Source organism: Thunnus thynnus, chromosome 8 (assembly GCF_963924715.1).
Source record: "Thunnus thynnus chromosome 8, fThuThy2.1, whole genome shotgun sequence".
Classification (NCBI taxonomy): Eukaryota; Metazoa; Chordata; class Actinopteri; order Scombriformes; family Scombridae; genus Thunnus; species Thunnus thynnus.
In genome coordinates this window covers 6889031-6903787 of record NC_089524.1, presented here as the reverse complement: position 1 = coordinate 6903787, position 14757 = coordinate 6889031, and the positions used below count along the sequence as shown (strand labels likewise).

General features: G+C 38.3%; 1 protein-coding gene across 2 annotated transcripts; it reads left to right on the top strand.

Annotated features, from left to right (window-relative positions):
- Positions 1 to 1451: 1451 nt before the first annotated feature.
- Positions 1452 to 11402, top strand: gpx7 (glutathione peroxidase 7). Of its 2 annotated transcripts, none has more exons than XM_067596270.1 (3): positions 1452 to 1662; positions 9653 to 9914; positions 10905 to 11402. In XM_067596270.1, the coding sequence occupies exons 1-3, from the start codon at positions 1531 to 1533 to the stop codon at positions 11066 to 11068; spliced, it is 558 nt and encodes a 185-aa protein (XP_067452371.1). In that variant the 5' UTR covers positions 1452 to 1530; the 3' UTR covers positions 11069 to 11402. The 2 variants fall into 2 exon arrangements, with proteins under 2 accessions (XP_067452371.1, XP_067452372.1); XM_067596271.1 differs by lacking the exon at positions 1452 to 1662 and adding an exon at positions 1808 to 2043.
- The last annotated feature ends 3355 nt before the right edge of the window (positions 11403 to 14757 follow it).

Below are 14757 nucleotides of genomic sequence, written 5' to 3'. Positions count from 1 at the left end.
GTGAAAAAGTTTAATGTGGGTTTCCTTTATTTTGTTAGAGAATATCTGTGTAAATTGAGTTGCAAGTCAGTGACAGTGTTCTTACAGCTGGTGTCAGCAACTGGTAACAAGGTACAAACGGTATTACGGTGGTATTTCTCATTAAAGATACTGGTGATGAATTATTCTGTTTTCATTGATGGTACTTGTAAAAACATAAAGTTTATGATAAATCTATGACTATAATGGCTATACACATAATAGTCAAATAATGAGAGTGAAAAGAACAAAAAAAAAAACAAAAAAAAAACAATATTTTGAAAGTAATTTGAATGTGATTTTTGTGTTGTTTCCTTATGTCAAGTTAACTAATAACTAGGGTAATTTTAAGGTATTTCTGTAATATTTTTCTTTTTTTTTGTGTACATCTATACATTTATTTAACATTCTAGCAATGTAATATATATTTTTTTGTTTTTATTTTACAACAGTTGGACTGTAAAAATGCAGATAATGTCTACAGTAAATAAAATTCTTTGTAGAATAACTAAATGTTTTAGTTTTAGTTTTTCGCCGTTATTTGATGGTAAGTGTTTAGTAACTTTTGCTGCCAGACTTTCTTTTTACTTTTTTTTTTTTTAACTTTTTTTTTAAATTGAAAGATTTGCTGTAAAAAAAAACAAAACAGAAAGTTTCCTTAATTTTACATTCAGAAATAGGATGTGTATTATTTGTATTTTTTCATAGAATTCAATATAATTTAACATTTAAGACCATTAAGTAATTGTACAAGTAATTGTAAAAAAAAAAAATAAGTAAGAAAAAAAGTATAAAACTATAAATATATAAAATAAAAAGTAATTGTAAAAAAATAAGTAATTGTAAAAATAATCCTGTTAAAAAAACTATAATATTCCATTATATTAATTTACAGATAACAGCCTTTATTTTATGATGAATATTTTAATAAAAATAATGTACTGTGTTTTTATGGCATTTACACTTAATGTAGAAAAAACAAAACAAAAAAAACTGTAAAATAATACAGTAAATTTCTGTGAAATAACTTTAGCCACAATTTATTGACCCACTGACATCACAGCAAAATTCACAACGCAATATCAGGCCGCTATTATTAAAGATGACATTCTCTGCTGCTAACTGTGCTGCAATCTACAAATTTACAAATTCTACAAATGATTGCTATACAACTACATTTACTTTAGGTTTCTTCTGTTTACTCAACTTTGTATCAAGTTAATTTATAAATAATAATTTATAGCATTACTTTTAGTGCCTAAAACTTTTGCACAGTACTGAATATTTATATATATAACCTTTTTATTTAATCAAGTAATCTTACCGAAATCAAAAAAGATCTTAAAGATCTTAGATCGCTAAAGGCTTTTATGTTGTGAACAGCGGCCTACGCAGGAAGTGTCGTCCTTCTTTGTAACTTGACTACCTGACGGAAATCCTGCATCCCTGACGGAAATCAACTGGATCCTGTGGGATCTCACCGCTGATGTGTTGGCAGTTTGACTGTTGAAGATGCTTCCCAGGGCGCTCACCGTGTTGCTGGCTTTATTCAGCCTCACCGAGAGCAAACAGAAGGATTTTTATACTTTTAAAGTTGTGAACAGCAGAGGGAAGTTAGTGTCTCTAGAGAAATACCGGGGATCGGTAAGTTTTTTGTGTGTTGAACAGCTGAATAATGCAGTTTATACCGGTGCTGTTACAGACTCTGCATGTCAGCCGGCTGCATGAATGATTGCTGCATGCAAAATGTTTGTGTTTACATCTGCCCGTAAACATTTTGTCTGTAGATGTGACTAACACAGCACTACTGACGCGGATCAGTTAACTGCAGGCTGCTCTGGATGTCCCATCATGTAGCCTACGTGGCAACAGGCCTGCAGGAGCTTCTGCAGGAGAGTTTTCATTTTCATTCAAACGGCTCACCAGAGTCCTGATCTGGTCCTGATCTCTATTACCACTTAATGTGATCAGACTGCCAGTGATGTTGGTGCATAACTGATGAGGTTGTTCCCATTGGACATGCAAGTAAGTAAACTTTATTTCTAAAACAAATATAGGTGCAGTTTCAGACATATTCCAACATAGAGAAATGAGATAGAGAGAGCGAACACAGAGAAATAAAAGAAAAATTAAAAGAATATACACAGAAGATACAATAAAAACAGGGATTTCAAGGACAAATATAGAGAGATAATGCAAAATATAAAAAGAATATAAAACCATTGGAGTATACATTATAGAAATGTTATGCAATATAGTCATAAGTCTGCTATGAAGGTGAAACCTTGGTTAAAACGCTCATGAAGCAGCTTTTCAGTACAGTGAGTTCTGCAATTTTTCGTTTCATAAGTTTTAATGTTTCCAATGTCAAATTACATGTCATATGTTCTGGCTCCACTGGTCCTTTAAATGGCTGGATCTTGTAGTTGATTTTAAATGTATTCTTGCTCATAGTATCCTAAACTTAATTTAGACTGATTCCTTTTTAGTGTACAAACTTTCTTTTTGTTGTATATTCTATACATCATCATGTATAAGAACAGGTAACTCTTCATAATAAATAAGTTATGGTGATAATTACACCAATAATTCATAGTTATTTGTCAATAACCCGCATGTTCTCATCCAAAATCACAATTATATCAACATATTTCATTATAAATATTAGAAAGCAAGACATTTCTATCTGAAAATGAGTTAATGTTTGGGGTTCACCTTAAAACGTGTTAGTCATGATGCGGCTAACTGTCAATAAGCTGCACGTTTGCAGGTTTGAGATTCATTTGTTGTTCTGACAACAGTTCCAGATGAAGTTTTAGCCAGCTTTGAAAAAACAAAAAAAAATCCAGACTCATGTCAAATCATCAACATTGTAATCTGGATAAACCGGTTATCTACGTGTATCCAGTTGATTACTTGGCACAACTGTGGATTTTATTTATTTTATCTGAACACACAGTCACCTGCATGGTTTTGTGTACAGGTGTGTTTCTACAGTATTTAAGGGAAGATGCCTCCCTGGTGAACACTCTCTTTCAGTATGTACAGTATCATCATACATAAACCAGCACAGTTTTGGGGCAATGTGAGTATCAAATAAAGCACTTAAAGTTATAATTCAAATAATGAATACTATCTCATTAAAAGCAGTTGTTTTTACTGACTTGTCTTTTACACTGAGTAAAATTACATCTTAAAAAGGCAAAGTTACTTTAATGAGGTTTAGCTTTAAAGGGTTCAGGACTTAAAGGATACAGCCGGCAATGTTCTATATTTTTCATATTGTTAAAAAATCTCATGTTTTGAGCCAAACCAGCAATGAACTCATCCTACTTACAAGTATTGTGTGTGTATCCAAAGTCTGATATATCTTATTCCTCTGTGCCGTGGACCTCCATTGTTGTCCAAAAGCCATTAAAAACACGTCATTGAGCCACAGTGCTGCAATGGCTGACATGTTCCTTCACCACATAGTTTTAAGGTACAATAGTTTGTTTAGAAACGGCTCCAAAGTCTAATAAAAATGATCACGTTTTCAGTCTCCAGAGTTCTGTGTAAGGCAGACGCCACTGATGCCACATATCACAAGCTCTTGACTTTGTACTACATTGTAAATTTGTCAAAGAACGTCAATAAAAAGTCAAGAGGTTGTGATGCGTAGCACAACAGCAGTGGTGTCTGCCTTACACAGAACTACTCTTCAGAGACTGAAAACGTGATCGCTTTTGTGAGTTTCTAAACAAACTGTTGTGTTGGTAATGAAGGGACATCTCATGGCAAAAACACACAGATCCTTTAAAAAAAAGAGGAAAAATCAGATCAAGTTACCTCAAAATCTGTTGATGTGCAGTATTCCACAACAGCAGAAAGCAAGATGGATATATACAAATGACAGCTTCTAGTCAAGTTTATTTTGTATAGCCCAATATTTCGAATCACAAATTTGCCTCAGGGGGCTTTACAACAGTACAATATCCTCTATCTGTAGACACTTGATCCAAATAAGGCAAAAACTCCCTTTTAATGGGAAAATAATGACAGCTTCTACTGAATTTTTGCTATTAGCTTTCACTCAAGTCCAAAATTTAACTAGTCTTCTTAAACAGAGCTTCAGTGTATATATATTATATCTCCCCCCCCCCCCCAGTTTCTAGTGAACTGTTGTGGTTCTGTATTTATTTAGGATTTATAGATACATCACACTTGCTTCATCGTGACACTAGATGTCAGCACTAGATGATGGGATCATCATCAGTCTGTAGTCTGAGCTGCTTTCCTGTCCTTTGCACTAATTTTTCCTTATTGGCTTTTGCTGCAGCATGAAGCTGTAACTGCACTAGCATACTCAACTGTTTCTTTGCATGTGTACATGAACAGGTTCATCCGTGGCCTCTTCACTAACACCTAAACAGGTAAACAACAAAAGCAGTGATCTTATCACACATGCATCCTTTGATTTTCAAAAGAAGTATGTCTGAACGTTTTTGTCTGTATCACAATTAAGATGTTACAGGTGATCTAATCACTAAGTCAAAGAGCAGAAAAACTATTAACATAAATATTGATAGTTGATTAATGTAGTTAAAGTCATTTTTCAAGCTAATTATTCTCTGATTTCAGCTCCTATGATGTGAAGATTTGCAGCTTTTTTCTGTTATTTTTGGGTTTTAAACTGGCAGTCAAACAAAACAAGACATTTGGACTGTATGAACTTTGGTATTTTTTCACTTTTTTCACATTTTAAAATACTAAGGGCCCAATTTTAACCGCAGGCACAAGGCCAACGCTGGTCCAAACACAGTTTTTATGCAACTTTCCTGAGGCACAAGTCTACTTTTTGTGTGTCTGTGCCTGTTTGGTCATTTCTGGGCACCAAAGGAGTGCACTTGCATCAACATGGGAGGAGAGGCACAGCTGAGGCTGTGTTTATGCAGATTAGGCGGTCTAATGCAATTTTGGTGCTCATTTTGGCACAGAATTGCATATGCAAGAAAACCTGCTCAGAACACTGCTTATCGCAGATGCAGACGCAGACGCAGGGAAAAACACACAGACAGATGTCTCCAAAATCACAAAACACCTTTCATTTATGCTAAGCTTTGCCCCTTAAAGTTTGCCACACATTTTTTCATCTGCTGCAGATTGACATGGGAATCAAAACACAATTTAATTTTTAAGGAAGATAAAGTTCAGAAATACCTTCTGTTAGACGAGTGAGTTTCCAACAACTTGCAGAATGTCGGATCTTTTACATGTTTATTAGCTTCAGCTACAGCTTCAGATTCCAAGTTTGACAATAAAATAATTTGAAATAACCCAGCTGTCCTCAGGATGCGTCCTGAGCTCCATCAGATCTGTCCAGACATTAAAAGTTTAGAGAATCAAAATATTGTGTCTGTTATGTCACAAGGATCATTACAGTGAGTTTCCACCTATGCCTCAAAGTTAAGTCTCACAGTTACACACAGTTAAATAAAATACTATGCAGTAGTCAGTTCTGCGCATGGATGTGCATCCATATAATCCATATAATCAGTGTGTAAAATACCCTCTGACAACCGGAGGTCCTGTCCCACTTCCTAAACAGAGTAGTCATACATCAACATCCTATATGCCGTGAAGAAATAAAACATTCGTGAAAACATTGTAAAGCAGGTTTAAACACAGTCCTGCTTACTTCACGAACAGCCGACACATCAGCTTTATTTTCATTCTACCATTGTCAGTGTATTTGGATTGATGTATATTAATATTTGGGGTGTCCTGAATGTATATTTTGGAACTTCAGGGGCTTCACAGAGGTGAACTCATTTCTCCTTCTAACTCAGCCTTTCTCCCCCATTGCACCTTTTGCTGCATTTAAAGGAAGTGGGAGGAGCTCATGTGATTGGTCATTACTGAATCCTGCCCCGACTCCACCTGTGCATAATGCATTCCTCCCACTTATAATGTAGTCAGTCTCTCCTCCACGTTGCACCAGAGCGCACCGATGCTGATTGTCGGGAAAATTGCAAAAATATGGTCACACCCATAGGCGTCATGAGTCAGGAATTAAGACTTGGATCTGTGCCTGCGCACTATTTCGGGAAAATAGGGCCCTTAATTTTTAATCGATTAAAGAGCAAATAAAACAGCGGTGGAAAACCTTTTTTTTTTTTTTGGCTAATCTCCAGCAGTTTAACTTCTCACATTGCTGTAGAGATGTACAAGCATACGCCAGCATGAATCAGTACACTCTGACATCACTGCAGCATGTGGTTACAGGTGCCTCTAATACCAACCACACCCAGAGGTGAAACAGCCTTGAAACATGCAATCAGAGAGACTCTTTTCTGACATGTGTAAGTAAGTAAATCGGAAACAAGTCAATTATCATAGAAAAACAATTAAAAAACACTTAGTTTTGAAGCTCCATAAATTGTGTACTTGTTAATATATCAATGTTTTTTTAATGGTGGAGAAATTATTAGGTGGTTAAGATGTAGAGGTTAAAGTCAAGGGTCCATAAAAGCCAAGACTGGCCCTGTTATCAAAATAGAAAACATATTCTAGGGCTGCATCAACCCAGCCACTGGAGATACACAAGCCAGTGTGTTATAAGTGCCAGTCCCAAGCCCAGATAAATGGGGAGGGTTGTGTCAGGAAGGGCATCTGGCTTAAAACCTATGCCAAATCAAATATGCAGATCATAAATCAGATTTCCATGCCAGATCAGTCTAGGCCTGGGTTACCAACGGCCGCCACCGGTACTGTTGACCAGCAGGGTGCCGATGGAAACTATGCTTCTGTTGGACGAAAGAGAAGGAGATGGGGAAGGCATGTCAGGAGGCAGTGGAAGAGGAGGAAAGATAGGAAGGAAAGGAGAGAGTTGGCTGATATAATGGAGAGAAGGGAGGTAGATATACTGTGTGTGCAAGAGACCAGGTGGAAGTGAAGTAAGTCCAGGAGCATCAGAGGTGGGTTCAACCTGTTATACCGTGGTGTGGATGCGAGGAGAAATGGGTTAAGGGTAATCCTGAAGGAAGAATATGTCAAGAGTGTGCTGGAGGTGAAGAGAGTGTCGGACAGAGTGATGAGTATGAAGCTGGAAATCGAAGGTGTGATGATGAGTGTTGTCAGCACAAGTTGGGTGTGAGATGGAAGAGAAGAATTCTGGAGTGAGTTGGATGAAGTGGTGGAACGTTTGCACAAGCAGGAGAGAGTGGTGATTGGAGCGGACTGCAATGTTGGTGAAGGGAACAGAAGTGATGGGCAGGTATGATGTCAAGGAGAGCAATGTGGAATGACAGATGGTGGTGGATTTTGCGAAAAGGACGGAAATGGCTGTGGTGAATACATATTTCAAGAAGAGGGAGGAGCACAGGGTGATGTAAAAGAGTGGAGAAAGGTGCACACAGGTGAACTATGTCTTATGCAGGAGGTGCAGTCTGAAAGAGATTGGAGACTGCAAGGTGGTGACAGGGGAGAGTGTAGCTAGGCAGCATCGGATGGTGGTCTTTAGGATGACTTTGAAGACCAAGAAGAGGAAGAGCATGAAGGCAGAGCCAAGAATCAAATGGTGGAAACTGAAGAAGGAAGACTGTTGTGTGGAGTTCAGGGAGGAGTTAAGACAGGTGCTGGGTGGAAGTGAAGGCTTGCCGGATGCCGGAAGTAGGATGATGAGGATGAGGACGTACAGGAAAGTATACGGAGGAAGAGATTGGTGAAGAAGAAGTGGGATAGCCAGAGAGATGAAGAAAGTAGACAGGAGTACAAGGAGATGCAGCGTAAGGTGTAGAGAGAGGTGGCGAAAAGGACTTGTAACGTTTGGCTAGACAGAGGGACTGAACTGGGAAGGATGTGCAGCAGGTTATGGTGATGAAGGATAGAGATGGAAATATGCTGACTAATGAAAAGAGGGTGTTGAGAAGTTGAAAGGAATAATTTGAGGGGCTGATGAATGAAGAAAATGAGAGAAAGAGAAGGTTGGATGATGTGGGGATAGGGAATAAGGAAGTGCGGTGGATTAGAAAGGTAGGAAGGGAGGGCAGCTATGAAGAGGATGAAGAGTGGAAAGGCAGTTGGTCCAGATGACATACCTGTAGAGGCATTGAGATGTTTAGGAGAGATGACAGCCACAGCATGAAGTTATTGGAAAGAGTAGTTGAAGCTTGGTTGAGAGGAGAGGTGATGATTAGTGAGCAGCAGTATGGTTTCATGCCAGGAAAGAGCATTAGAGTTGGGATGTTTACAGAATATTGAGAATATTGATGGAGAAGTATAGAGAAGGTCTGAAGGAGTTGCATTGTGTCTTTATGGATCTAGAGAAAGCATATGACAGAGTGCCGAGAGAGGAGGTGTGGTAATGTATGAGGAAATCGGGAGTGGCAGAGAAGTATGTAAGAGTGGTGCAGGATATTTATGAGGGCAGTGTGACAGCGGTGAAGTGTGCAGTTGAAGTGACGGATGCATTCAAGGTGGAGGTGGGATTACATCAAGGAACGGCTCTGAGCCCTTTCTGGTTTGATGATGGACAGGTCGACGGACGAGATCAGGCAGGAGTCTCCATGGACTATGATGTTCACGGATGACATCGTGATCTGTAGTTAGAGTAGGGAGCAGGTTGAGGAGAGCCTGAAGAGGATAGCAGAATGGTGAGGATACAAGGGGTAGAGGTGGCAAAGGTGGATGAGTTACTTGGGGTCAACTGTTCAAAGGAACGGGGAGGGCGGAAGAGCAGTGATCTGCGACAGAACAGTACCAGCAAGAGTGAAAGGGAAGGTTTACAAGAGGATAGTGAGACCAGCTGTGTTGTATGATTTGGAGATGGTGGCACTGATGAAAAGACAGGAGGCAGAGCTGGAGGTGGCAGAGTTGAAGATGCTAGGATTTTCGTTGGGAGTGACGAGGACGGACAGGATTAGGAATGAGTATATTAGAGAGACAGCTCAGGTTGGACAGTTTGGAGACAAAGCAAGAGAGAATGAGGTGGTTATATTGGGAGAAGGATGCTGAAGATGGAGTTGCCAGGCAAGAAGAAAAAAGGAAGACCAAAGAGGAGGTTTATGGATATGATGAGGGAAGACATGCAGGCGGCTGGCCACACAGAGGAAGATGCAGAGGACAGGAAGAGATGGAATCAGATGATCCGCTGAGGTGACCCGTAACAGGAACAGCTGAAAGAAGAAGAAATTCTAGAGCTGCATCAGTTAGTCAATTAACTGATTAGCTGATCGAAAGAAAATTAATCAGCACCTATTTAAACAATCGATTCATCGTTTCAGTCATCAGTCAAGCGAACATGCCAAACATTTGCTTGTTTTGCAAATGAAATATTTTTTTGTTTTTGACTGTTTGTCAGATAAACAGATTAAGGACATCATTTTGGACTTTGGTAGGCTGTGATGGCTGTTCTTCACTTCTTTTTGAGGTTTTATAGACTAAAAAATTGATAGATCAATAGACTATGAAAATAATTGTTAGTTAGTTGTCTTTCCTTTTATATATCTGAGAACACAAGCTAACAAAACTAACAGCCAGTGTGCACAGAGCATGTTCTGTTTTCACTCATTCAGGGATTGCAGCTGATTGTTGTTTTGTGACTGTCATGATTTCTGTTACTTCAGTGTTTTATAGCGTGTTTCTGTGGCTTTAGGTGTCCCTGGTGGTGAATGTAGCCAGTGAATGTGGCTTCACTGAGGAGCACTACAAAGACCTGCAGCAGCTCCATCGGGACTTTGGCCCGTATCACTTCAACGTGCTGGCCTTCCCGTGCAACCAGTTTGGGCAGCAGGAGCCCGGCAGCGACAAGGAGATTGACAGCTTTGTGCGCAGAGTCTATGGAGTCTCCTTTCCTCTCTTCAGTAAAATTGCTGTGGTTGGAACCGGAGCCAACAATGTCTACAAGTACCTTGTTGGTGAGTCAGCAGCTGCGCCACTGTTCAAAGCATATCGAGGAAATACTGCACATAATGAAAAGGCACATGTTGCAAACCCTCTTTGAAGAACATGACATCTTCTCTTTTATTCTCTAATTCCCCTTTAAGTATTTCAACTACACCCATAGTTACCTTACATGAGTGTGAAATTGTTGTAATGTCACACTGTCTTGGGAAATGCACCGTAACAATGTGATCTTATGAAAGTATCTCAATCCTTCATTATGCTGCTGACCTCCAGTCAAGGTAACATGATTGTGTTCCAGTTTTAGTCCACTGTCACTGAGGACCCTCCTCATGCACTTTATCTTTATGATGTGCAAAGTGCAATCAAAGTTTGATTTATGAATACTGATATTGGTTCTGACAGAATCATCGCTGCTTTGCGCTGCTGCATGTTCCCTGTTGCAATAAAGTGTAATGTTATGAGGACGGTTTCTATTGTGACAGCTTGTGTTCTCAGCAACCCACACAAGTGCATCACTGAGAATATTTGGCCTGTTAGGAGGAATTTCCTTCATTGTCATGCTTGATAAATATGAGCCCAGGTTTCCAATTAAAACAGTTGAACCTAATGGAAAACTCTGAACTGAAAATTTGTAATGGAAAAAGGAAAATCAAAACATGAATAAGAACATTGTAGAGGGAGTATGAGCTCGGTTAAACCATCCTTCATAGCTTCCAAGATTACACATACAATTCATAAAAAAGGAAAATGACTCATGAAAGTTGTAGGCTGCTTATTAGCTCTGTCATACACACAGCAACAAGCAGAAGGTGGCAAAGTCAGTGTCACAATTAATTCACATCTAACACAAAAAAGAAGAGGGCGTGGAAGGGAAGAAGGAAAAAAAGAATAAATTAAAAAAAAACATAAGAATGGAAAACACTGTTATACACTGTTGTTTGAAAGAATGATTTTAAAATAGGAGGACTTTTCATTTGATTTTCTTCTCTAATCCTTTGCAGAATCCGCTGGAAAGGAGCCTGACTGGAATTTCTGGAAGTATCTTATTGACGTAAACGGCAAAGTGGTGGACGCATGGGGACCAAAAGTTTCTGTGAAAGAAATCCGACCTAAAATAGCTGAAATGGTGCGGCAGATAATCTTAAAGAAGAAAGAAGAGCTTTAACCCGTCACCCTTCGCTACACAGTGTTCTGCTGTAAGAAATTTAAACACATTGGTACATGAAGCAAAGGGATCAACTCGACACATTTACGTTGCCAGTACAATCTGACTTTGTAAGAATAAACCATTAAATTGAAATCACATAGTGAAAGCAAAATTGCTTTCTGAAAGCACTGATGAAACACCACTAAGTTTTCCAACTTAATGTCCAGTTTTATATCTTGTGAATTACATTTTTATACCAAAGAACTCCTGTTTCCCATGTTGTGTGGATTATGTGTGTTTTTTCTGATTTGTTGAATAAAAATCAATAAACTCACTGTGATGGGAACAATAAGTTGCTATTAAGTTTTTTATTTCTATAAGTTTACTATTCCTTAAAAAGTAAATGCATCCTGTTGTTTTAAACACGTGATTGTTGGAAGTATATAACAGAAATAATACAGCCATTGAAGGTATATACAGTGAGCAGATCCAGCAGTTTGTTGCACAGGGATCATCAGGTAGCTACTTGGACACTGGTTGGTTCTTAGTATGTGTGTATGTGATTGTACTCAGGTTTCAATAAATGGAATAACAAATAATAATAAATGGAAGCTATTTAATCACATCACTCATAAATCTGCAATAGAAAAGTCCTGCAAAGATGAATAGCTACTTAACATTGCTTATACAGTGATAATGGTAGATTCAAATCAACATGAGAGTATTGTGAAATAACAACTCTCCCATGAAATTATTCTTTGTGCCTCAGTTTTGGAATTTCTTTCTTTCTTTAATAATTTATGTTATTATAATACACACATTATGTTAATTTAATAATATAATACACACCTTAGACCTATATAATAACATTTTTGTCTCACAACCTTCCACATCCTGCAACCTGTCTGTCAGTTTGCAGGAACACTGTCATAAAACCAGTGTGGCTCAGAGCAAAAGAATAATGCAAATGCCAGGACTTAAATAATAAATACATACGGCATGATTCAATGGAGAATCATACTGGTGTGGCTGGTATGAATAAATGACTAACTTGAATAGAAGCTGCTCTACATATTATCGCTGATGAGGAACATGTTACTGGCACTGTGTTTGAACACCGCCCATCTGTGCAAGTGAAACATTGAAGAGCTCCAGCTGCAACGGGGGGAGTAAATATAGTCAATGAAATGATGATCACATCACAAGTCAAATGTCAAATACAGCGTGTGAAGTCGAGGAGGTTGTGAGCTCGAGTTTCCTCCACACTCTCATGGCGGACTCCTCTCACTGCAACATATATCCGACGCGCTCTTTTAATCATAGCAGTGGGTCTGGGTGCTTCATAAGGTACAAGCAGATCAGAAATGTATTTGGTAAGGGTGTGCCCGAATACAAATACGTTATTCGGCAAAGCACAAATAGTGTTTTTTTTTTGTTTTTTTTTTAAGAATATTTGTTTCATACAAATATTTTAAAAATTATTTGTTTTCAGGAAGAAAAAAAAAATATGTTAAATACAAGCGGCAACCTCCAGGGCTGAAAAATGAAGCCAATGCGGAAGTGCCAAAAACTGCAGTTCCTTGAATGGCCACTTGAGGCTCCAAAAGCGAGTCAATCCCCATAGACCCCCATGTTAAAATGCCCAACTTTACAGCAGAAATAAACATGTTTACAGCCTGGTACAAACAACGGTTTTTCATGACAACTGTACGGGGGGGGGTGAATTTTTTTATAACTCACCTGTTTAAATGTTATTAAGCCGTAAAGTTCTGCATAATGAGGGACATGGCTGCTTTGAGTGACAGGTCCACCAGCCGCTAGGTGGCTTGTTTCAGCCAATCGGCCTGCATCTCTGCCCATTTTTGATTGGCTGGGAGTTAGGCAGAGTCATGTACTGCCAAGATGGCGACGGCCGGAGCGGCTCAGTTTGAGCTTCAAAACCGCTCTTCAGAAACCAACGGGTGACGTCATGGTAACTACGTCCATATTTTTATACAGTCTATGGTCTCAACGAGGGGAGTCACATCCACCTGCTACATGACGCACATTTCCTAGTTTGGACATCGCTCTTGGAGTTGGGGTCTTCCCCAGAGATAAATCTGAACTACTGACACAAATGAAGCGCTCCCAAGGGGGCACTTCATGAACACTTCTTGTAACACTTTGATTTTCTAACATTAAAAGCGTAATAAAAACAAAAACAGGATTTTTAAGCCTCTTTCCACTTTTATTTGATATAATTTGATATTTATATAATAATTTTGCTGCCTCAACAAATACAGATACAAATACAAATACTGGGCTCTCTGCACATCCCTAGTATTTGGGCCCAAGACAGTTTAGTGCCTTACAGACTGACAGTATGATTTTGGAAGCCAGTGCAGTGATTTAAGGACTGGTGTAATGTGCTCCATTTTCTTGGTGTTAGTGAGAACTGTGGCAGCAGCATTTTGGATGAGCTGCAACTGTCTGATTGATTATTTGTTGCGAATGTTGATGCAGCATTTGAAAAGCACCAACCTCCACCCCAGCATCCACCTCCACCAGCATCAGACTTTAATTTTATGTCCAAAATTAAATTCTGACTTAGTATTTACACGTATGACGCAATACCTCTTAATTCTGGTAAAAAATTCTAAATTAGCATCTTATAATTTTGATTTACAGTGAGAATTTCTTATTATTTTCATTTCAAACTTTTCATTAGCCCTTTTCTGGCAGAAATGTTTGCAATAAAATAAGATGCTGTAACTTAAATCCTGTAAAAGGATGTGAAAGTCCATTTCATCACAGCCAGTGAAGGGCATTTATACCATTTTCTGGTCTTAAAGTGTTCTCTGTTCTCTGCCTCAGGCGTCTATGTTGAAAGCATATTGGATAAAGAAAGATTGGAACTGGAACAGAAACTTTTCCACTCACAGCTCATTAGGCAAATGAAGGCTACACACACCATGACCTACTTTTTTATTTTCTGGAGGAAAACAGATGAATAGATGCCAAAAAAAAGAAAAAAAAAACAGAGTGAAACCTGAACTCGCTGCATTTTTTTTTGTCAGACTTGTTCCTCACAAACTGGGTCTCATTTGTTTGGATATTTAGGCTACATCACATTTCCAACCAGTGAATAATTATACAGACTTGAGATGAGGCATATTTTTGGTTACATCTTGTGTTCTGAAGTTTAGTTTTGGTTTGAGTCGATGTCCCACATACTGAAAACTGTGGCCTGATTAATTTGTTTTGCATTACCCAGTAAAATGATCAAATTCATAAAGTATCAAGATTATTTTCTGAAAAAGACTATGTCAAAATATGTCAGTATATTTTTGGCTACACACTGACAGAAGGTGCAGAAAACACAGTGATCAATCTCAAACTAAAATTGTTAATGTGCAAATGCACTGACTGGTTATACATAAAATATGATGTAATGATATTTTATGTAATTCCCTAAAGTTTAATGAGTCATGTTAACCTTGTTGTTGTTGCAACAACAGGATACTTTAATCAAAAAGAAAATTATATTTTTTTTACCAAGACATCAACATCAGAAAATGGAAAAATACAAAATCTGACTTCAAGTTTGTTCTGTCATTGTGTAAAATTCAAGTTTACATTGGCTCTTTGGAGTCAGTAATGGAGGTTTACAAAGAGAAAAGAGATTACACCTCTAAATCATTTTAGCTTTTCATAACCCTTTGGAGTAA